Source organism: Simochromis diagramma, unplaced genomic scaffold (genome assembly GCF_900408965.1).
Source record: "Simochromis diagramma unplaced genomic scaffold, fSimDia1.1 OVJJ01000703.1, whole genome shotgun sequence".
NCBI classification, from domain to species: Eukaryota; Metazoa; Chordata; class Actinopteri; order Cichliformes; family Cichlidae; genus Simochromis; species Simochromis diagramma.
This window is the reverse complement of record NW_024386914.1, coordinates 733,618-756,690: the sequence shown is the minus strand read 5'-3', so window position 1 is coordinate 756,690 and position 23,073 is coordinate 733,618. Positions and strand designations below refer to the sequence as shown.

The 23,073-nt window shown below is 39.9% G+C and overlaps 1 protein-coding gene and 1 long non-coding RNA gene across 2 annotated transcripts; one reads left to right on the top strand and one right to left on the bottom strand.

The window, feature by feature from the left end:
* The first annotated feature begins 1,361 nt into the window (after positions 1-1,361).
* LOC120736357 lies at positions 1,362-4,475 on the top strand. The gene is made up of 3 exons (XR_005696481.1): positions 1,362-1,527; positions 2,062-2,194; positions 2,866-4,475. It is a non-coding gene; the product is annotated as an uncharacterized LOC120736357 (long non-coding RNA).
* Positions 4,476-11,823: 7,348 nt separating this feature from the next.
* LOC120736356 (atrial natriuretic peptide receptor 1-like) lies at positions 11,824-21,972 on the bottom strand. The gene is made up of 23 exons (XM_040036401.1): positions 21,787-21,972; positions 21,488-21,599; positions 21,175-21,307; positions 20,952-21,084; positions 20,315-20,419; positions 18,863-18,965; positions 18,469-18,614; positions 18,315-18,387; positions 17,883-18,027; positions 16,561-16,647; positions 16,331-16,474; positions 16,030-16,151; positions 15,569-15,707; positions 15,345-15,393; positions 15,151-15,252; positions 14,114-14,233; positions 13,854-13,947; positions 13,567-13,654; positions 13,259-13,398; positions 12,722-12,874; positions 12,542-12,640; positions 12,327-12,418; positions 11,824-12,239 (listed from the first exon to the last, which is right to left on the bottom strand). Exons 1-23 carry the CDS (start codon positions 21,820-21,822, stop codon positions 12,048-12,050), a joined length of 2,607 nt encoding a protein of 868 aa, XP_039892335.1. The 5' UTR covers positions 21,823-21,972; the 3' UTR covers positions 11,824-12,047.
* Between the last annotated feature and the right edge of the window lie 1,101 nt (positions 21,973-23,073).

Genomic DNA, 23,073 nt, shown 5'->3' with positions numbered 1-23,073 from the left:
ATAGATTGGATAGTTAGACACATGGGTTTGGCTTTTTTACACACACACAAATTCTTTTTACACATACAAATGTTTTTTACACACACACAAATTCTTTTTACACATACAAATGTTTTTTTTACACACACACACATTCTTTATAACACATACAAATGTTTTTTTTACACACACACACACATTCTTTTTACACATACAAATGTTTTTTACACACACACAAATTCTTTTTACACATACAAATGTTTTTTACACACACACAAATTCTTTTTACACATACAAATGTTTTTTTTACACACACACACATTCTTTTTACACATACAAATCTTTTTTACACACACACACAAATTCTTGTTACACATACAAATCTTTTTTACACACACACACAAATTCTTTTTACACATACAAATCCTGATTTACAAGTACAAAACTGATTTACAAGTACAAAATATTTATGACCACAATTTGAGCCCATAGGGGATCGCAAGATCGTTTCCATTATTAGAAAAATTACTTCAGAGCAAGAGAAGAAGACTCTCCGGGGAGTAGGCATATTATCCCACTTGGGTTAGAGATGATCAAGGCTGAGATTGTGCATGTGTGCAGGAGGGATAGTGGATGTATTGGAAAAAAGAATGTTGATAAGTGCAATCTAGATGACTTGTATACCCCCAGTCTATATTTGAAATCAACTGTAGAACTACTGTAGTGCTGATCTTTAGCCTAAATTTAAGATGTTTAACAACAACTATTCATGAGTTTCAGTCATTTCTTACACAGCCCCTGAATTCTCAGTAAAGTAGTTTGCACACTAACAAGCATTTTCCTGAATCTGATCTCTGTTCATGGGGACAGAGGCCAATATTAGGCTGCAAAAAGAAAGAAAAAGAAGGTCCTTTACATCTCTATCTACCATTGCAGAGTCCACAGGATACCTGGCTCCTCCCTTAAAGACCCTACTCACTACCAACAAACTGTGTTCACACTCCCAGCCTCTTGCTGGAGGTGTAGAAGTGTGTGACTGAAGAACTCTTTCTTCCTGCCATCAGACTCCTAAACACCTGACAGGAGTTTGTAAACTTGTTTTACCTCCATCTATATTCCTCTGTTTGCACACATGCAATTGCACACTCACTGCTGTCTACTGCATGTGCAGCTGAGGTAGCATTCTAGATTGATATTTACATAGTATTTGATTTTATTTGTATATATTTATATAAAAATAGCATATATTTTTTTTAAATGTTATATTCCTATTATTTTGTAACCTATTATAACCATCCGTTATTCTATTTATCTAATTTATTTGATTTTTTTTATTTGACATCTCCTGCTGATTGATTGAAGGACCTGAAGGGGCAGCAATACGCCTTTTGTTGAGTCTGCCGGAAATCCAAGAAGAAGAAACAGCGGCAGTCGAAGAAGAAGAACCGTAAACAAACTAAACTGAGGCGGCGTTTGTGTTTAGTTTTTAGGTTTTAACAGAAGATGGAGGCACTCAGCAGGCGGGCTCTGGACCGGATTTACTCCGCGGTAAATTTGCTTTATTTATTCTATTGACTTCTCAGTCACCGGGACTAGACGCGGTAACCGTTAGCAACAAGCTACAGCCTGGAAACAGTAAAGCTAGCGAGGAAGACACTAACAAGCTGATATTTAACATCATAAAGACCAAAAATAAATGCATAAAATGTTTTACTCACATCAAAAATAGAACACGTAGAACATTGGAATGCCTGTTTGATTGTGAAAACACAAAATTAACAAAATTGCTTTATCGTGTGCGTTTATTGTGGTTCAGTTTTTGTTTATTACGTACGACAGGAAAACAGTCATAGTCTGAATGTCAGCATCATGTGAGTTTGTCACAGAAAAGTTGTGTGTGGTCTTATACACTCATCAGCCAATATATTAGGTACAACTTGCTGGTTGGACATGAGCTGCTTTAACTCTTCGTGGCACAGATTCAATTGTCCAAAATGTGTTTAAAAATGCTGCTTAGAGCACGTTTAACCATCTTTCCAAGGTTTGAAGTCCTTCTGAATCAAGTCTCTCTCCGGCCTTCAGGTATTGCTGGCAGTTGTGGTTTTGTCCTGGTCTTATGTGATCTACGCCAGCAGGATCGCCTCCGTTTGGCTGCTGGAACAGAGGACGCGTCGTTGAGGCAAGACTGACCGTGCGTCAGAGTGCAAGCGTACAGGTCGGTGTTCTGGTCATGATGACATGTGGTATCATAAATAAAGTCATCTCCACGGACACCTGCACAGTGTAAAGGGTGTAAACTGTGGTATTGTTCAAAGCACAAAGTGAGCGTCATGCATAAAAGACAAAGCATGTTAGGAAGAGCTCTTTTAGCTGCTGGTACAAATGGGAGAAACAGACCCTGTTTCCCTGCTCATATGAACACCTCACTGCTCTTTTCAAATCCCTTTAAACCCAGCCGTCTGGTTGAAGTCACTGCAGCACCACCAGGGGTCAGTATATGAACTGTGATCTGCTGCAGATCTCAGGCTTCAGTCAGATTTTTGCTTAACTTTTTAAATTTGCTAATTAAAGTTCCTAACTGAATGACATGACCCTAAATATGAGCCTGGTTGTGGGTTAGATTCTCTAGGTACATAACAAAAGACCCTTTAGTGCTTGTTTATTGCCTCCTTTAGTGGAGTTGAGGTGCCGAGACGCTTCACTTGAAGCTTGAAGATCAGGCTGGTCATTTATCCCCGCACGAGAGGATGTTGTAGGATTTTTTTCCTAAAGTCTACAGTCGTTTGTTTAGTTGTGGATGTATTAGTGTGTCTGGAAGGACTTTCTTTGAAGTGAAGATCTTTGGGTTTCAGAAGGTTAAACCTGTTCCTCCTGCTCTGGTCTCAGGCTGATGGACCCCTTTGAGCCCTCGTTCCAGAGGTTCGGACCTGAACATATGGTGACTGTTCAGGTAGGAGAGGACAGAAGCGGCTGAAAGCACCAGAGGTTTCCAGGAGGTCAGATCTGAAAGGAGACGACACAAACAACCAAAAACTGGTTTAAAAGTGGGAAAAGACGGCGTAATGAGAGTGACAATGAAGACGAGCTCCGAACTTGAGCGGGTTCTATGGGGACTGCGTTTAGCCCACAACACAGTAAAACCCCACAACATCCACTCTGATACTTTATGTTGTAATTACTGCTGAGTAACTTAAAGTAATTGAAGCTGGATTAATGACTTCTTGGGCAGTCAGACCAGATCTCTCTCTTTAATTGAGACTTTTATTCATTGTCCCACATCTGTCTCACATTTTGACTTCTTCTGCACTTTTTCTAAAGTGTGGCTTTTACCCAGTGCATATCAAGGGAAGGCTTTTTTATATGTGTCAAATAAAGATTAGCCTGTTTAATGTTGGGAATGTTACAAGTTACCAGAAAGTCATAAGATTTTCACATTTTAGTGATTATGATTGGAACCACCACAAATGAAATGGAGTGTCAGTATTTTGGAATCAAAATAGTGTTTTTGTTGTAGTTGTTTTGATTTTGCACGGAAGCAAGTCTGGTGTGAAGTGACACAGTATGCTGTGCCACAACTGACTAAAAATAGCTAAACTCTGGTATACTTTTTATTGACATAATCTATGGATACATCACTACTGACACCCACAGACAGTTTCAGTTGGAACAGCAGGAGTATGTAAAGACTATCACATGAGCGCCCTTCAAATCTTATTATATTTACTTAAAAAAAGAATTGGGAAAATTGCATTCACATATATTGGATTACCTCCCAGCATTTTTAACACTTTGTCCCACACTTACACATATCGTTTATTGGGATCTGGTCAGCCAATCAGGAATCTGTATTTTTTTTGTCTTATAATCACAATAAAAATGCTCCAACAACATAAACAGGGTCCAGGGGTCCAATTCAGGAACTCCAATTAGCTGAGGTGAAGCTTAGCCGCCTGTGTCATCATCCACCTGTCAGTCAAAGAGGCCACGCCCCAATAATGCAAACTTTAAACCTTAATATAATTTAAACAGATGACTTATAAAAAAATTCACCCTCCCTTAGAGTTGTTAAGAAGAGGGGAATTAGCTATAGGGTTCAAAACCTTTATTGTTGCAGGGTGTAAATATGTTTGTTTGTCTTGTAAAGTCAGATGTTTTAACACAGTCACTCTAGTGGACATTAGAGGAACTGCAGGCTTCACATTCACAAAGTTATTTATTCAGTACATGTAATTCTATAACTAGACACTACGGCTGAATCACCAAAAAGTTTTCTGCAGTTTTTTTTAATGTTTGTTTTTTAAAATTCAATTTAAACTCCCAAAGTGTGAACTTCCCTAAGGTCTAAATGTGTCTTTAACATTGGGAAACCTGATGGTCTGATGCTTTGTTTGTAGTTTAATATTACCTGATCTACCTCTAAATTAATGTAAAAGCAATAAAAAACGAGTATCTGGTCATTTTTCTGTATATTTCAACATTAAAGATTAGTTTCTTCAGCTCATGTGTGTTGAGATGTTTCATTTTCATGCCACCAGGGTTGAACAGATTTATGTTAAACAGAAGCAGGGATAATAATGGAGACGTGTGTCCTCTGATGTATTCAGTAAATAAACCTCAGACACACACACAGGAGGTTGATTTGGAAGGAAGAGGTTTGCTCTTTGATGTGTGCCCTCAGATATGTAAATGCTCTTAACAGAATGGGTGAGTGAGGGCAAGTGAGGTAAGGAGAGAATGAGAAGCAGAGAGAGAGAGGGGGTTCTCTTCATGTAAATACTCATTCTGTTATCAAAAACCACTTCAAGCACACACACACCTTCTGTCATCTGTAATTAAAATCCTGCTCATCGTGTCTCCATCTGCTCTCGTGTTTGGGGCCCCGAGACCTTTTCATGGAAAATTAAAAACATTGATGGGAATGTGGGCACGATCCCACCTGCCAGAAAGATCCAGAGCCCTCTGGAAACCACTGGAAATATGTGATAAATGTGAGGGGGGTGCATAAGGGTCTCCTAGGAACTACAAGTGGCGTCTGGAGTCTAAACAGAGTCTTTCTCAGTTAGGTAAAACACTTGTTGACCTACTTATTAATTAACCAAGGCGGTATAGTTCCAAAAGTATTTGGACAGAGGAAAATGTTTTGCTGCTTTTTCCTTCTACATCACCAAAAATCTATTTGAAATCAAGAAAAGAAGTACTGAAGTGTTGGTGTGTTCACATGTGTTTGCAGCCCTTCGTGCTTTTCAGTTTTCGTGTTCAGCAGTGAAATACAGCATGTTGAGATCAGTTGGTGTACTCAGCTGCTTTCCAATAGTCTTCACTTTCAGAGTGCTGATTCAGGGGATTTTTGTCCGTCTAACCCAGCCTGTATGATTTGCATCTCAACTGTCTCTTATGAAGTCTTCATGATACATTACTGACATGTCAAGTCTTCTTTTAGCTGGATGTTATAAAAGGCTTTTATTTTATTACAATGGAAAAGATTCTGTGATCGTCCTCCACTTTTGTATTCCCTTCTTCTTGGTGCTCTTGCAGCCTGTTGATTTCATCTTTCACCTGTAATGATGCCTCTTTGAACTCCATACAGCATTAATGTGAATGCAAAACTAGCCATCCATCTCTTTTCCTATCTGTTTACCCATTCGATTATGGATTTAAATCAAAGTGTTGAATTTTTAAATTGAATACATAGAATTAAATCCAGTTTATCTCCTTAACCTGTTTGGAATTAATCAGAAATGAAATGACACCTTGTAAGGACATGTTATGTTTTTGAGGTTTGGTTACTGTTTTGATCTTTTCCTGATTTTTGTAGTCAGTTCATGTGCATCTCCAAAAAATCTTTTTTTGAAATACAGCATTTTTACATTTTATATTTTAATATTGATGGCCATTAACGTGCACTGTTTCTATTTAATTAAAAAAATAAATACATGGTTGCACTGAGTCCATTGGATGATGAATACCTGTTAAATTAGCACGATGTCCTCTGAAGTGAGACGTCACTGCTCTGCATGCTGGAAAGAAAAAGCGAGCTGCCTTCTGCAGCTGTGCTTGTATTCAAACCTCACATGCAGATGAGCCATAAAACACACAAGCACTCGTGTGAGGCTGCAGGACTCTGTTTATTCACTCACTATCAGCCACTTTGTATACACACTCACAGCATGTAGAAGTAAATCATGAAATATATATTCCTTTTTGATAATAAGACACACGGGAGTAGGATGTCTTCACAAGTTGTAGGTCAAAATTATTTGAAGCATTTCAGTCAGGTTTCAGGACTAATCACAGTCAAGAAACTGCGTTAGTGACGGTTACAGAGAGAGAGCATATATCTCCAATATTGGCTTGTCTTTATTGGCTCCCTGTTAAATCCAAAATCAAATTAAAATTCATCTCAGGAGATAGAAGCTAAAAATCTGTAAGTAACACTTTTTAATCAGATATATCATCAAGTCAGTGAAACATCTGGGATATTGATCTGGTCTGGCAAGTTTCAGCTGCTTTGGTGCACTAGAGGGGCAACAATGAGGCATCCCTCAAAACAGGAATGCTTTTACAGGTGGAGGCCACTGGCAATTTCTCCGTCCTCATTTTTTCTGACTGTTTTTTCACTAGTTTTCTATTTGGGTAGGCTCAGTGTCACTATTGATAGCATGAGTTGATTCCTGAACCCTGCAGAGTTTGCACTGGTAGTCCAAGTCCTCCAGGGCAGAACATCAATTTGTCCAACTGACAGAAGGTTTGCTGTCTCCCAGCACAGTCTCAAGACCATGGAGGAGATTCCAGGAGACAGGCTCTTTCCACACTAGGAGAGCTGGACAGAGCCATAGATTGCCCTAAACCCTTTAGCAGGAAGGGTTTCTTCACCTTTCTATACAGTGGCTTGCAAAAGTATTCGGCCCCCTTGAACTTTTCCACATTTTGTCACATTACAGCCACAAACATGAATCAATTTTATTGGAATTCCACGTGAAAGACCAACACAAAGTGGTGTACATGTGAGAAGTGGAACGAAAATCATACATGATTCCAAACATTTTTTACAAATAAATGACTGAAAGTGGGGTGTGTTAATTATTCAGCCCCCTTACTACTTGTAGAACCCCTCTGCATACAGCTGCCAGTCTTTTAGGGTGTCTCTACCAGTTTGCACATCTAGGAACTGAATTTGCATCTCTTTGCAATTCAGCTCATCAGATAGTGGCAGCCAGCATTTCAGATCTGTCACAGATTCTCGATTGGATTTATCGGATTGACTGGCCATTCGAACACATGATATGTTTTGTTTAAAACCAGCATTGCGGGCTTTATGTTAGGGTGTTGTCCTGCTGGAAGGAACCTCCGCCCAGCCAGTTGAGACAAGAGTCTTCCAGATGCCCTGTATTGGCATCATTCCATCATCGAAGCTTCCTGTCCCTGCTGAAGAGAAGCACCCCCAGAGCATGATGCTGCCACCACCATATTTGACAGTGGGGATGGTGTGTTCAGAGTGATGTGCAGTGTTAGTTTTCCGCCACACATAGCGTTTTGCATTTTGGCCAAAAAGTTCCATTTTGGTCTCATCTGACCAGAGCACCTTCTTCCACATGTTTGCTGTGTCCCCCACATGGCTTGTGGCAAACTGCAAACGGGACTTCTTATGGTTTTCTGTTAACAATGGCTTTCTTCTTGCCACTCTTCCATAAAGGCCAACTTTGTGCAGCGCACGACTAATAGTTGTCCTATGGACAGATTCCCCCACCTGAGCTGTAGATCTCTGCAGCTCGTCCAGAGTCACCATGGGCCTCTTGGCTGCATTTCTGATCAGCGCTCTCCTTGTTCGGCCTGTGAGTTTAGGTGGACGCCCTTGTCTTGGTAGGTTTACAGTTGTGCCATACTCCTTCTATTTCTGAATGATTGCTTGAACAGTGCTCCGTGGGATGTTCAAGGCTTGGGAAATCTTTTTGTAGCCTAAGCCTGCTTTAAATTTCTCAATAACTTTATCCCTGACCTGTCTGGTGTGTTCTTTGGACTTCATGGTGTTGCTGCTCCCAATATTCTCTTAGACAACCTCTGAGGCCGTCACAGGGCAGCTGCATTTGTATTGACATTAGATTACACACAAGTGCACTCTATTTAGTCATTAGCACTCATCAGGCAATGTCTATGGGCACCTGACTGCACTCAGACCAAAGGGGGCTGAATAATTATGCACACCCCACGTTTCAGTCATTTATTTGTAAAAAATGTTTGGAATCATGTATGATTTTCGTTCCACTTCTCACGTGTACACCACCCTGTGTTGGTCTTTCACGTGGAATTCCAATAAAATTGATTCATGTTTGTGGCTGTAATGTGACAAAATGTGGAAAAATTCAAGGGGCCGAATACTTTTGCAAGCCGCTATAAGTAGCAGGATGAACACTGCCAGCAGGCTGCTAGTGTGAATGTCTCTGATCAAACAATCACAAACAGACTTCATGAGTGTTGCCTGAGAGCACAACATCCTCTAGTGGTTCCCGGACTCCCTGCCTGACACCCTGGAGCCCGATTGGCATTTTCCACAGAATACCAGAATCGGCACGTCCACCACTGGTGCACTGTGATTTTCACAGAGAGCAGGTTCATCCTGAACACATGTGACAGATGTGAAAGTGTCTGGAGAGGCCGTGGAGAATGTTATGGTGTGCGTGAAATTGATCACCATGACTGTTTTGGTGGTGGGTCAGTGATGGTCTGGTGAGGCATATCCATGGAGGAACGCACTGTCCTCTACAGGCTAGGTGACGAATTTTAATTCCCAGCAAACAATGTGGCATCCTTGTGTTCCTAACATGTTACCCTTATCAGTATGGAGATGCAGAAAGATTTTTTCCCCATTGAGATGTGACATGTTTTCAAAGTGTTCATATATTTTTTTGGAACAGTATAGTTAAGGTTGGATCAGGTGACCCTGAATCCTCCCTTTTTTATGCTGCATAGGCTTAGGCTGCTTTCACTCTCTTTATGCACCTCTCTGCATTAAATCATCAGTAATTATTAATATGGCTCTCTTACACAGTGTAATTATTGTCCTGTCTTCCTCCCCTCAACCCTAACAAGTTAAGGCAGATGGCCTCCCTGAGCCTGGTTCTGCTGGAGGTTTCTTCCTGTCAAAAAGAGAGTTTTTCCTTCCCAAGTGCTTGATCATTGGAGGTTGTTTTACTGCTGGAGTTTTCTCTCATATTGTAGGGTCCTTATCTTAGAATACAGGATGGTTTGAGATGACTCTTGTTGTGATTTGGTGCTATATAATGAAACAGAGTGTAATTAAGTACAATCATTGACCAGGTTTAATGAAGTAATTAATTTGGTAATCTTGGGAGGGTCAAATGCACTTACTAACAGTGTTGGTCAAGTTACTTGAAAAAAGTAATCAGTAACTAATTTCTGATTACCTCCCCAAAAAAGTAATCCTGTTACTTTACTGATTACTTATTTTCAAAAGTAATTAATTACTTAGTTACTTTTTAAAAACACGATTTACAACCTGAAGAGGTGATAAAGTGATAGATCTTTCAGCCCAATTCTACTTTTTCTACATAATCCATCATACAAAATGTAATCAAATGGAAAAGTCTCTTTTTAAAATTTGTTTTATTAGTTTTAATCTTTTAACTTTATACGTCAAGCAAAAATTTAATTATATGCAACATTCTCTGACTTGAATAAATTAGTTTAACATTTAAACCTATTTTCTACACATTCCAGCACATAAAATAAAATTTTTTGTGTTTACACTCAGTCTTTCAAATAGATGCAAGTAAAACACAGCAGAAATTAAATAAAGTCAAAGACTCAGCGGTCCTGTTGCTCTATTTTCACCTGTAAAGCAGGACTGCGGTAGGCGGAGGTTTACCCTGGTGCAGGTGTGCCGCAGCGGTCAGTGGAAGAATCCGCGAGTTCCTCTGTGAATTTCCCATTACGTGATAGCGCACTCGGTGCTTGCTTGGAAGTTTAGGGTTTTTTTTCGCTGTAAAAAGAAGTTTTCTTCCCACGCACAGCGGACACTAATGTTTTTGTCACTTTTTATGGAATCAAACTTAAAGTAAGGTCAGTACTTCCACACTTTAAACGCTGCACACTCATACTCTCTCCCGTACTCCATATATTATCCACTGTTGATCTGCAGACAGCTGTTGCCACAAACGTTGCACTTGCTTACGTCACTGTCATGAGACATTCTCGCAAAAAAATCACGGTTTTAGTAACGCAGTAACGCAGCGTTCCTACGGGAAAGTAACGGTAATCTAATTACCGTTTTTGCAATAGTAATCCCTTACTTTACTCGTTACTTGAAAAAAGTAATCGGATTACAGTAACGCGTTACTGCCCATCTCTGCTTACTAAATATTAAAAATCTACTTTTCTTAACTCTCCACCTATATTTTTGGCCAAAATAAAAATTATTTCTGAACAAAGCCACAAAACCCAACAGCTGTGAGTAAAATGCAGTTTGTCACTTTATGTCTGTAGACATAAGAGTCTGGAACTGGGAACTCATCTATTCTCCCTCAGAGCCTCTTCTTCTTCATGTCCGCCAGTTGTCATGTCAGCCATCTTTGACACAAAAAAGTAAACAGACCACATCGCCTCCATCTCTTTAAGTCTTCCATCTGCTCAACAACGTGACATGAATATTCACACAGAACATTCGTAACAAAAGGTGCTGATTAACCAGCCGGTGTGAAGTGTCTGAGTATGAAACTAACCGGGAGGAGAAAGAAATGGATGGAATAATATAATTGGTTTGATTTTATTAATGCCTTTAGAGAAAAACCTCTGTGTTGGTTTATTGTTGAGTATTTCATGGATATCACCATTTTAAATGTTGACCTATTTTATTTTGAAATATTACACAAATGCTATAAAAACTAAAACTAAACTATAATTATGTTCACTCCAGTATGTTTGTAGGCTGACTTTTGTGTCTCGTTTCTAATAATATTTCTATTATTCCAAGTGTTTTACAGAAAAAAAAAATAGGAGAAAAAAAATCTAAGATTTGATTAAAAACATAAAAATAAAACTGAAACAGGCAAACAGGGCAAAACATAAAACCAACATGGCCACATGTTAAATGTTCATGAACCACAGGCGCTAAAGAAAACACTGGCAAGTACCACCAAAAGTCTTTGAAGTCAAAATGTCTGAAGTGCTTTTCAGGTTTGAAATCACAGAGTCCCTGTTTTTCATGAAGCATATGCAGTGTTTGAGATCATGAATGGAACTTTACAAAAAGGGCTGGTTTTGTAAACCTTGTGCCATGATTGCGAAAGCCCCAGCGAGTCGATTGCAGATTGTCTTTGATTGTGTTTGAATCTGTGTGACTGCGATTTGAAGCTAAACAGTGACCTAGAAAGGTCCATAAAACGAGTAACTGCAGTCTAGACACAAAAGAGTTCAAGAACTTCCTCCAGCAGTTCTTTAAATTATGACAGGGTTGCTCTAGTCTCACAAGAGGGACTGAATGTATTAAAAGAATATGCAGAAACTTCAGCAAAACTTCCCGTGAACACAGGATGTATTTATTCAGCATTAATGTCAGTTTGAGTTTTTGTGCACAGTCCAACAAACAACACAAACTAATAGCAGTAAAATATACATGCAGTATTCTGCCTTTCACTTGTAAACAAATTTAAGACAAAACATCGAAGAAGAAACAAAGTAACTCATTGGTTCAGACCAGGTGCTGTCTTCATCTAAAAGCATCCCTGGTGTCACATTAAAATTCTATACATAAACTTTTCATCATCTTAGTCGACTAATGGGAAAGTGCTTCTTCACAAAAACATAATAACAGCATAGAATGTAGTAAAACATAAACTATCAGGCGAAGATTTGACTGGAGTGAAAAACATAGCAAATGGCAAAATTTAGACTAAGATTATTCTGTTTTTCAGTTTCGTTGAACATTCCTCGGTGGATTAATGAGATCCACCGGGTGACCATACATGTGAAATGTAGCACACAACACAGTAATGTATTCTTCTTAGGCTAACAGTGAGGACATCACAACAAAAGATAGATCCACAGTTTGCAGTTCAGGCTGGGTCCAGGAGAAGATCGTCATTCAGATACCCCGGTATTGATGAATACAGCTCTTGCTTCTTCTCTGCTTCCTCTTCTGTCTCCGTGGTGATGAGTTTGGCTGTCTTTGGGTCTGCAATGATGTCCTTGGAGACCAGAGAAGTCTTCTTCCCTTCCAACCAGTAAGTAACCATGTCACCTTTACCCTGAAAGAAATTAATCAGGTCCAGAGTGTTAACTGGGCAGCTCCCAGTTTTACCTGAACTGGACTCCAATGGGAGTGTACAGCTCACCTTAACCTGAAGTGTTCCTCTGCACTCCAACACGTAGCCACCAATCTCTTCCAGTAGGTAAAAGACACTGGAGCTGCACTGGATCTTCAGGGCTGCAAAAATGGAACATACCAGCTTGTTTCACCCCAAGAAGAAGAAAGTTAAGTCTGTGTCCAGTAACCAGCATTTGTTCCAGTAATAATTAGTCATACTCTTATTGGGTCCTGCAGTCTTACCAACGCTTGTTGACTCCATCCTCGATGCTGTGTTCACTGTATCTCCAAACAGGCAGTAACGAGGCATCTTTGTCCCAACCACCCCTGCCACCACTGGACCTAAAAGGACTCAGAAGAGTCACAGGTGGAAAAATGATTTAACAAAATTTTTTAATTACAGTGGCTCAGTAGCTTGTATACCGGAGTGTATCCCAGCTCGTATCTGCAGCTGAGTGTTGGGTTTATGGGGGATCCTGAAGGTGCGACAGACGCCCACCAGATCCAGAGCCATGCTGGCGATCTCTGAGGCGTGGAGTATCCCGTTCTCCTGTGGAACACCAGAGACCACCATATCTACACAAAAACAAACAAACAAAAAACAACAATCAAGTAAAAAGATTTCACAGGACACTATAGAGTCCTGTGAAAAACCAAGTACACCTTTATTGCTTCCACTTATGAGCAAGTGGGTAAGACGGAGCCAGATGCTGCTAACATAAGAGAGCAACATCCCAGAAAATTAACCACGAGGTCGGACCAAGGTCAGTTTTGAGAGAAATTAACAAAACCGAAAGAGCTACATCTTTGACTCTACCGGCTTCAGTTAGCATTTTAAATCTTTTAGTTCATGGCAGTACAATTAGAAAAAAGACCAAACAAGTGTGGCTTGTTTGGAAAGGCTGCCCGGAGATGAGCTATATATTTATATAGCTATATATTACCATGTGTGTCACTCACATGCGTCTCCGATGGTTTCTACCTTGTAGACATCGTGATTGTCAATGATGTCATCGAAAGTTGTGTAGAGCTTGTTAAGGAAGTCCACGACCTGGTAAGGAGTGCTGCTGCTGGACAGCTGGGTGAAGCCCACTATATCACTACACAAACACACACATACCATCCTTTATTATGGTGGCTGTAAAAATATAGAAAAGTAGAATAGAATCCAGTAGAAATTTATTTAGCTCATGTGGTTGCTACAAACCAGCATTATTAGCCTCATCTGACTAAAGACCCCAAGGTTTTCAACTCTAGTCTATCTTTACCTGAAGAAGACAGTGGCACTGACATAGCTCTGAGCTTGGGAGGGTTTTCCCTGACGGAGGTCATCAGCAACCTGTTTGGGAAGCATACCTGAACCACAAACATACAAATGTCAGTAAAAGGCGAGTTTTAACTGGTCAGAGATATAGAGAATTGTATAATCTGCATACAAATAAATGTTTTCTGGATGAAAATGTGTGTAATAAATGTGAAACACAATCATCCTACTAACCTAGTAACACATTAGTATGTGTGTGTGTGTGTGTGTGTGTGTGTTTGTGGGTCATACTGTATAGCAGCCTATCAGTTTTCTGTTTCTCATGCATCAGATCCTGAGTCCGCTCAGCCACCAACACCTCCAGATGTTTGCTGTATTTCTCCATCTGAAACAGACAAAAGAAAAAAGCTTTACATATACAGTATATAGCATTGATGTAATTTAACATATGATATTACATGAGAACATGGTACAGTGCACAGTTTGTTACTATAGTAATAACATATAATGATTATTGGACTGTCCACTGTATTGACAGAGTTTGTTTTTACCAGGTTCATCATCATGTCCACTGGGCTGGTTTTGATGGGGTTAATTCGATGCACAAACTTCTTGATCTGTTCAAAGGTAGGTCTGTGGGTAGGGTTATGAGAGCGACATCGCCGAATCAGCTACGGAAACACAGGTGGGTCAAAACAGCAGAACAGCCGAGATGGAATATTCAGTCATCGAGGATCATTCAAAGAAGAAAACATAATTTAAACAAAACATCAACTAGTTCAAGTATACACGACCACAATTGCAAGGAACACCTGACAGCTGTCATGCTACAGACATCCTTCACCCAGTCAAGTTAAAACATTAACTTGACTGTTCTTCAGAAGTCCAAATCACTCGTTTCAGGTGAAAGTAAATTTAGTGTTTAACTTGGAAAGCAAGGTTTTAGAGTATAAAGGAGTAGTGTAGAGGCACAGAATCCATGATGTTTTAAGTCTGATGTGACGTTTCTGCATTCTGTGATAATTTGGGGTACTTTATCATCTCCTGGTCTTGGTGGTGGTTCATCCACGTGTTTTATCAAAGTCAGCACAGCCCTCTACCAGGAGATTTTAGAACTCTTCATGCTTCAGTTTGGTGACAATATTTATGTACATGCAGATTCCCTCTTCCGAGAGGACTTAACACTTCCCACTACCAAATAGTTAACAAATTGTTTGGTGGTGTCAGAACTACTACCAAACAGTTTGCTCACCATTTTATGACTATGCTTATTTGGGGAGCTAACTCACCTAACCTCAACCTGACAGATTCTACAGCTCGCTGAGAGAAGGAAGATGAGGAAGTTGAAGTTGAGGTGCCACAAGCTGATCACCTTCATGGTACGAATAGTGATGCAGTAATTTGTGTTAAAAGAACTATAACTAAGTTCTGAGTATATAAATGAACACATTTTTTCCTACAAAAGTATGCTTATAACAACCTAGCATACGAACACTACAAATTTTTATTTATTTTATTAATGATAGCACATTTCATACAGCCTGCTTTCAACCATTTCATAACAGTCAGTTTAAAGGGAATGACATACCTCTACATAGTCAGCGGGACAGGGGCAGGTGTTGTCAGCTTTACTGGAGATCAATTCAGGAAGAGGAGGACACCAGGAACACTCGAGGTTTGACTCCTCTGCCTGTAAACCAAAGCATTTTACGAATTTTACTGAGGGAGACCATGAAAGCAGCACAGTTACAGTGAAGGGAAAGGACACTCAGACTGACTTACAGGGACCGGATCACTGCGAGTTGCAATCTCCAGCAGGATGATGGAATAACTGGGAAATTTACATACAGAGAGTATCAACTGATCTATATTTATTTATCACATTGTGGAGACTGAGCTAAAACTACAGTTTTGCTTTGGTTTAGGGTAAAGGTGAGGGAGGCAGATGGAAGTCTTCGGGGAACTGAGGTGAGTAAGTGAAGGAAATTTAAAGTTAACTCTGTGACCTGAACACGTCTCCTGCCAGCGTTGGCTCCGTGTTAGAGTCCTGAAACTCAGGCGGCAAGTACACTTCCAAGAGCCTCTGCTGATAGGTGGAAAGAGGCTCCGCCCCATCGCCCGTGCGGTAGGTTCCCAGACCGTAATCTAATTGGAGATTATATGTAAATAAAAACAATTGTAGATATATAATCAAAAATTTTGCTGCATTCTAGATTATTTTTCAGATCTATTTTAGGATGACAAAAATTAGGTTTAATTAAAATGACAATAAAAAACAGAGATTAGAACAATTCAGAAAAAGATTTCAGTTATAGAAAATGATCTTCACTAAATTAGGAATAAAGCAAACGTTCACTTTCAAAGCTAGTTTATATCTGGTAAGTTTAACAAGTATTTACTGGGTTTTTTTATTTACATGTATAGTTTTAATACTTTTAAGAACATTCTTTCTGCACGCTCAGATCACCTGTTATTTTGCAGACCCAGCGGTCGTCTAAGACACAGTTTAGAGAATTCAGTCGGCCGTGACAGATCTTGTGTTGGTGCAGGTACGACATCCCTCTGGCGATGTCTGTGGCGAAGGAAAACCTGGCAGGCACAAACAGTCATGCATCTAAACAGACCTTATGAGAACCCCAAATGAATTGGAAATGTGTGTGACCAATTAACTTACAAAGACAAACACTTTATGTGTAGTCGCATTATGCCTTAATTACCTCAAGATGTCATTGTACCATAAGTAAGAGTCTGTGTGATTATCTGAGTACCTGAATCCCCAGTTAAGTGGGATCTCCTCGTTAAGAAGGACATCGTTAAGGCTTCCTTTTGGGCAGTACTCTGTCACTATGGCAACATTTGGCACCTCAACACAGCCACCGATAAACTTACACAGGTTGGGGTGATCAAGCTCCCTGGAGACAAACATAAAGACAGAAAGTCAGACTAACATGCTGTGTATTTGCAGCATGAAGGGGATACGTTTGTATTTGCATCTTACCTGACTTGCTTGACTTCCTGTCTGATGGTTTTGGACAGAGAGAACGTCTTTGTGTGAATCCTTTTGATAGCCACGGTGCGCCCATCACTGGAAAACAAAGTGGCTTTTAACATACATTTCCAAATAATATACCAGGAAGCTGGAGACATTTCTATTAGCGATAGGTATGGATGGTGCTATAACCAGTGTGTGACACAGAAGTGGCAAAGGACAACTTGTGGCTTGTGGCTTTGACAAACAAAAATCTTGACCTCTGGGAATCAGGAAAAGATACTTGAAACTGGCCCTGGTGGCTTATCAAAGTATCCAAAATAGCACAGTACAGAAAGACAGACAGGTGGTTACTAGGGGTGCAACAATACTTGTATCGGTATTGAACCGTTCGATACAGTGCTTTCGGTTTGGTACGCATATGTATCGCACAATACAAAAGTTTTAATTTGTTTTATCAAATTTAATCGAGCGCAGATCCACTGAGCGCAGCGCAAGCTAGTGAGACAGAAGCTAACCTCGTTGCAACATAGCAACTGCCTCAACGCTACCCGAAATTGAGCCTCCCCCACCCTCATTCGGATCTGGCGTTTGGAACTATTTTGGTTTTCATGTGAAGCATGACCCTGATGGACCAAAGTAAAACAGTATGTCGGATGTGCCACGCAATGCTCAATTGGTGGGAACTAGTGTGTTAGTGCCGTTAGCTTGTTAACATGTTGACGCCGTCCAGCCCCACACACGGGGCGATCCGCGATAACTTGTTAACAGAGATTTGCCGCGTTATGGCGTTAATGTCATTTTAACGAGAGTAACGCTGACAGCACTAGTGGGAACACAACGAATATGACTGCACATTTACGCCGACATCATCCTAGTGCAAAGACAAGTGGAAGCAGACAAAAACAACAAGCACGCATGCTACAAACTTTACAGAGTCATTTAGGCAGCCGTTAGCACATGATTCTCCTTATGGGGACCTGATATGTTTAATATGCTGCTGAGAATATAGCCCAGAAGAAGCGGATAGTATAGCTTTTATTTTGGAAAGAGCCATTTCTCTGTAATAAACTCTCTTTTCCAAAGATGAGTGATTTCTCGATCAGACAGATTTTTTTTTTTTTTATTATTTTGTTGTTTCAGCAACATTAAATTAAAAAACGGTACTTTTGAGGTAAAATATATATTTATAATTTTATTAAATGACAAATTAAAAAGGCATGAACATTTTTTTGTATCGAAAAAATATCGAACCGTGACACCAAAGTATCGAACCGAACCGTGAATTTTGTGTATCGTTGCACCCCTAGTGGTTACATAGGTAGGCGTACTATATGCCGGTGCAGGTGAACATTGTTTTTCGGGTTCCCAGTTGTCCTGTACAGGTGCTTAGCGCTGATACACAGCTGGTATGACTGTCATTGTTCCCCACTGGTACACTCATTATGCTGCCCATGGTCATGTGCCCCTCTTGATCTGCAGAGAAAAACAGAGTTAAGTTTTAGATTTCCTTCATGTACATAAAATGTATACAAATTTACAGATGTGGGTCCATTTCAAATCATTCTAAATCAGTGCTGTTAATTAAGTTTTTTTGTGGTGCTTTGTGTCCTGCTCTGCACTGTAATGTTTTAGATCTGGTTCATACTCTTTTTGCAGTAATATCTCTCTTGTGCAGCTTTTAGGCAATTCCAGCATACACTCAGAGCCTTTCAGTACTTACTAAGCTACTATCAGAGTTTTATGTAGACTGTTAAAAGGACCTTGTTTTATTGTAGAGAAGTCGATGATCCAGCTTTCGTCCCACAACATTTTCTGTTTCTGGTACCTTAGCCACTACAAGAGACAGATTTATTTATTTATTTTTAACTGGCAGACTTTTTTTGAGCATATGTGTGTTGTTGTGTGAGTCCTTACCACAGCAGTCATTATGAAGGAGAGGCAGAGCAGACTGAGTGGCAGACCGATGGCAATCTTCGTGGAAGGGGACATAGGGCATTCACCACAGTCAGCTGGACAGGTGGAACAAAACTCCGCCTCCTCACAGACACCATCACCACAGACTTCAAGGGTGAAATTTAAAGATGAAATTGTGACTTATTTACTTTTTATGGCAACACTATGTTTGGGGTTGACTGACTGCTGGAGCCTTATGACATCTTTGCTACTGGGTTATCAGTATAATCTCTGTCATCAGTGACCAGAAAATGTTCACATAACAATGACAATATGATCTAATACAGAAGCTTTTGTGCACTCCTTGTTGCACTTCTTATAGTCAAGTCAGGATTTTGAGAGGGGAAAAACATACCCACAGCAGGCAACACGGTGGTTTTGGCCTCCAGAGCAACCTGCATGGTACCGACCCGAATGTGAGCGATGAGTGAGTTTAAGCCAGGATGAAACAGAACCGCCTACAAATCAACATGTTAGATTAACTGGCTGTAGACAAAACATCAGCAAAGAATCAGAATGTGAGTATTTAATAGTAACTGAATGTAGCATCTGCATGCAATTATATTATTTTGTCATTGGGACAGATTATAATATTGTAGTATTGCCCTACTTTGAATGAAATAGGTTTGTCTGTACAGAAGCATATGTTACATCTCTGCTTAATGTTCTGTATTTAAAGAAACTTGGGCTCCAGTAACCAGTACAAAAGGCTTCATTTCTGAAGAGACTAGGTCCTAGACTTGAAATAACAGTCAAACCAGAAATTTTGAAAACTGTAAAAGATGCTTTTTGGACAGCTTCCTCTTTTGCAGAAACAATGTAGGGTGTAAATACTAGAATTAAGGAAGAAGAACACTGTCTGTATAAAACAATGGAATAAAAAAGAATAGCAAAATACAGAATTATTCATTCACTTGAAATGACAGCATGAGGGAAAAGGTTAATTATTCAATGGCTCTGGCTCTAGTGATCCAGTGATTCACTCTTTGTGCTTAAACCAGACAGTTATCATTCCTGCTGAGTTATGCATCAACCTAAATTGCTAAATGCAACCAATGAGATGACCTGTAGGTCCAGTAAGTGTATTAGTATGTTCCTAAAATGTTAGTTTTCCTATTTTAAGTTTTTGTTTCATTGAGAAACTGCTGCACTTTTGAAGACCTCAGTGACCTCATTGCTGGATATGCCCAATCGTGTGTTGTGTATGGATTAATGTAAACTATTTTAAACAATTATTTAGGCTTAATGTTCACTATTACACTTCCATCCAGCCATTTCCTACCGATTATCCAGGTTAGGGTTGTGGGGGCAGCAATCTGAGCAGAAAAGCCCAGGTTTCCTTCACCACCTCCTCTAGTTTATCCAGAGGGGACACCGAGTTGTTCCCAAGCCATTTGTGAGATATAATCTCTTGAGCAAATCCTGGATCTGCCCTGGTGCCTCCTCCTGATAGGACATAACTGGAATACCTCACCTACGAGGGATCCAGGGGGCATCCTAGACAGATGCCCAAACTGGGTGAACTGGCTCCTTCCAATGTGGCTCTACTCTTATTCTCTGAATTAATCACCTAAATCCATTTAATCAGTGGTGGAGTTATATTTATTTAGTTTGCCTTGGACCCAGTCACATTAGCTGTTTTCCAGTCTTTGAACTTCTCTCATGTATGATGAGAAAGTGTATTAATATATTCCCAAAATGTTAGTTTTCCTATTTTAAGTTTTTGTTTCATTGAGAAACTGCTGCACTTTTGAAGAGGAACTATGTGAGATATGGACTTATTAAGATAAACTGGCATGTGTGTTACCTTCGCGGTCCAGTTGGTCTGGGTCATCTTCCCAGAGGTCGAGACGGTATGTGTGAAGATTTTTCCATCATCAGGAATCCAGGGGCCACAAATGCTCTCTGTTGTCTGTTAGGGAGGAAAAAACAGAAAACTTTATTTTTATGAGAGAGCTTTTTATCTGTTTACTTATCTGTCAGACATTACATAGATGGACTACATCTAGAAAGTAGATCTGGGAAAAGTAAACGGATCCTAAGGTATCTTAGACCTGCAGTTTCTCACCACTAAGGGGTGACTACTTTGGGTAGAAAATAAGTGAATATGTCAAGAAGTCTAATAGAAAATGATCCCACTGCTTATGTAATCTGTGACCTCATTAAACACTAGTCTGGTTTATTTATGGCCTCTGTTGCGAGTTTAAAGTTCAACTGAAATCAGCATAATTTAGTAAATTATGGTCCCAATTTTGAGTTAAACTGTGTAAATAGTTTAAGTTTTGGAGCTGACCAACCTTGGGATTAACCTGTATCTCCATAATACTCTATTGTGTGAGGATTGGTGACAAAATTTGCCAAACTACGTTTTGCAACTGGATTTTGGAGTTCTCTGTGGATTGTGTTACAGAGAGGAGTGATGAAGACAAGAAGAAGCAGTGCACCATGTATCCCAGCGGGCAGGAGTGGATGTTAGCGTGGTGAATGCAGCAGTTCTCGCCATTTGCATCTTTCCAGTTGGCCGGACATTCGTGATGTTCACAGAACCTCCGAGCTGATTCAGCGTCTTCTATGTCACTGAACACACAGACAAAGCAGACCAGTTTATCTAGTTTATTTTGTTCAGTCTAAAATTATTCTGCTTTATACCCAGTTTAACCAGTTTACCTTTGAGTGAAGACGCGGTTTTGGACGGCCCAGTGGTAGAAAGAGTCCTGGGCGGTCACCGAGTATATGACACTGAATACCTCACCACTCTTTATCAACTCTGGAGGACGAAGAACCCAAGCCATCTCCAGACCTGGACGAGAGCCACAGGATAATAGACAGACAGAGATTTTAGACTGCAATCTTTAAAATAAATAATTTCAGACTTCACTGGGGAGCTGTAATACTTGTTATTTAATCTCGAGACCAACCAAAATCTCTCTTCAAGACCTACGGTTAATGATTGTATTGTAACTGCCGTCTGTTTTCTCACCTCCACAGTCGATCATGTTGTACTCGTTGGGCCTGTCCAGAGGCCAACAGTCGTACTCGCTGTTGTCCAAATCGTGCCAGCAAAACACCAGACCAACACCACAAACAGACACCTGGAAACCACATGACACGTGTTCAATGACCAAAATTACACCACAAATAAAAAAGGAAAAAGCATCCAGAGAATCATCCGAGGTGCTCACATGATTAAAAACTATGGACCTGAGCTCGTTCCTTTGAATTTAAATATATTAAACTTTAGGCCTGTAAAAAAAAGGTGTTTCATATATGATGTCTTACCCAGAACAGAAACCAAAGTCTTTGTTGTTTCTTCATACTGTTGCTGTTGAAAGACAGACAGTTGGACAGGATGGAGACAGGTAGGAAGACTGACTGAGAGTCTCGGACATCTGCAGCTTCTGAGCTGCTCGCTCGCTGTGGAGTCAGAGCTGATGGAGCGGTGGTAGGTAGAGCGAGGCAGGAGACACTAGAGAGAGAGAGAGAGAGATTGGATCCCGTATTTCTCCCGTGCGCTGTCAAAGCTGAATTCAATGTTTTACCTAGAGATGGCTACACTTCACTGCCCTCTGGTGGTGGCTGCTGTTACTGCACTGATCTTTAAAAATTTACTATTAACTCAGTTGAGTTTTTCCCTCTCTACATTTTTAATTCTCTACCGATAAAGGCTTTAAAGAATTAAGAAATATTGTATTGTTATTCACTATGCAAACCCAGTTTTCTATGTGTGGTCTTTTGGAGTTTTTTAGATATTTTTTTTTATATTTAAAAGACAAATTCTTCTTCAAACTTCTTGCAGGTTTTTTTTAAAGAGTCAACATGCGCTGACTTCACTTGCTTTATTTACTTTGTAATGATGGATTAAAGCAAAAAAAACCAAACAAACAAAACAAAACAAAACAAAAAACTTGTCAGTTACAGTTTAACCCTGTAAGGCAGCGGTGTCAAACATTTAGCCCACAGGAAGTAAACCAGCCCACTGGATGGATCTTTTGAACTGTTAAGATATTGTGACAGACCTTTACCCATGATCTGCTGCACCACACTGCAGGGATCTGTGCTGATGGCTCTCCTTGGGTTGTTTCCAGTACTGAATGTGGAAAAAGTCAGACATATTGATGACTTTGCATTTAATTTTAGATTGTAGGAAATATTTAAAGATGCTTTTCACAAACCAACCAAGATGTTTGCATAAAGGTTATCTCAGTTTTTGTTCTTTTTACTGGTCTAGCCGAAAGCAGACCACCCCTTGCTTGAAGGTTTATGACTTATTGTGAGTGTTCAGGATGTTACTCTAAAAAATTAATGCTACATTCCTTTCCTTATGTAATTACTCAATAGTTTTCCCACTCTTGTCCATTTGAGCAATACAAATTAAAGTGTCCTTATGTCTACTCCAAAGAGGTTACAGACCTCTGTGTCCTACCTGTACACAAGCTGAAATCTGCTGATTGTAGCACTAAATAGCCTTTTTTCTTTCTATCTGCTCATCATACAGACAACTGAGGAAACTTTGTAACATACATAACGGCATATTTGTAGCTAATGTAATTACTGACGTTAACACAC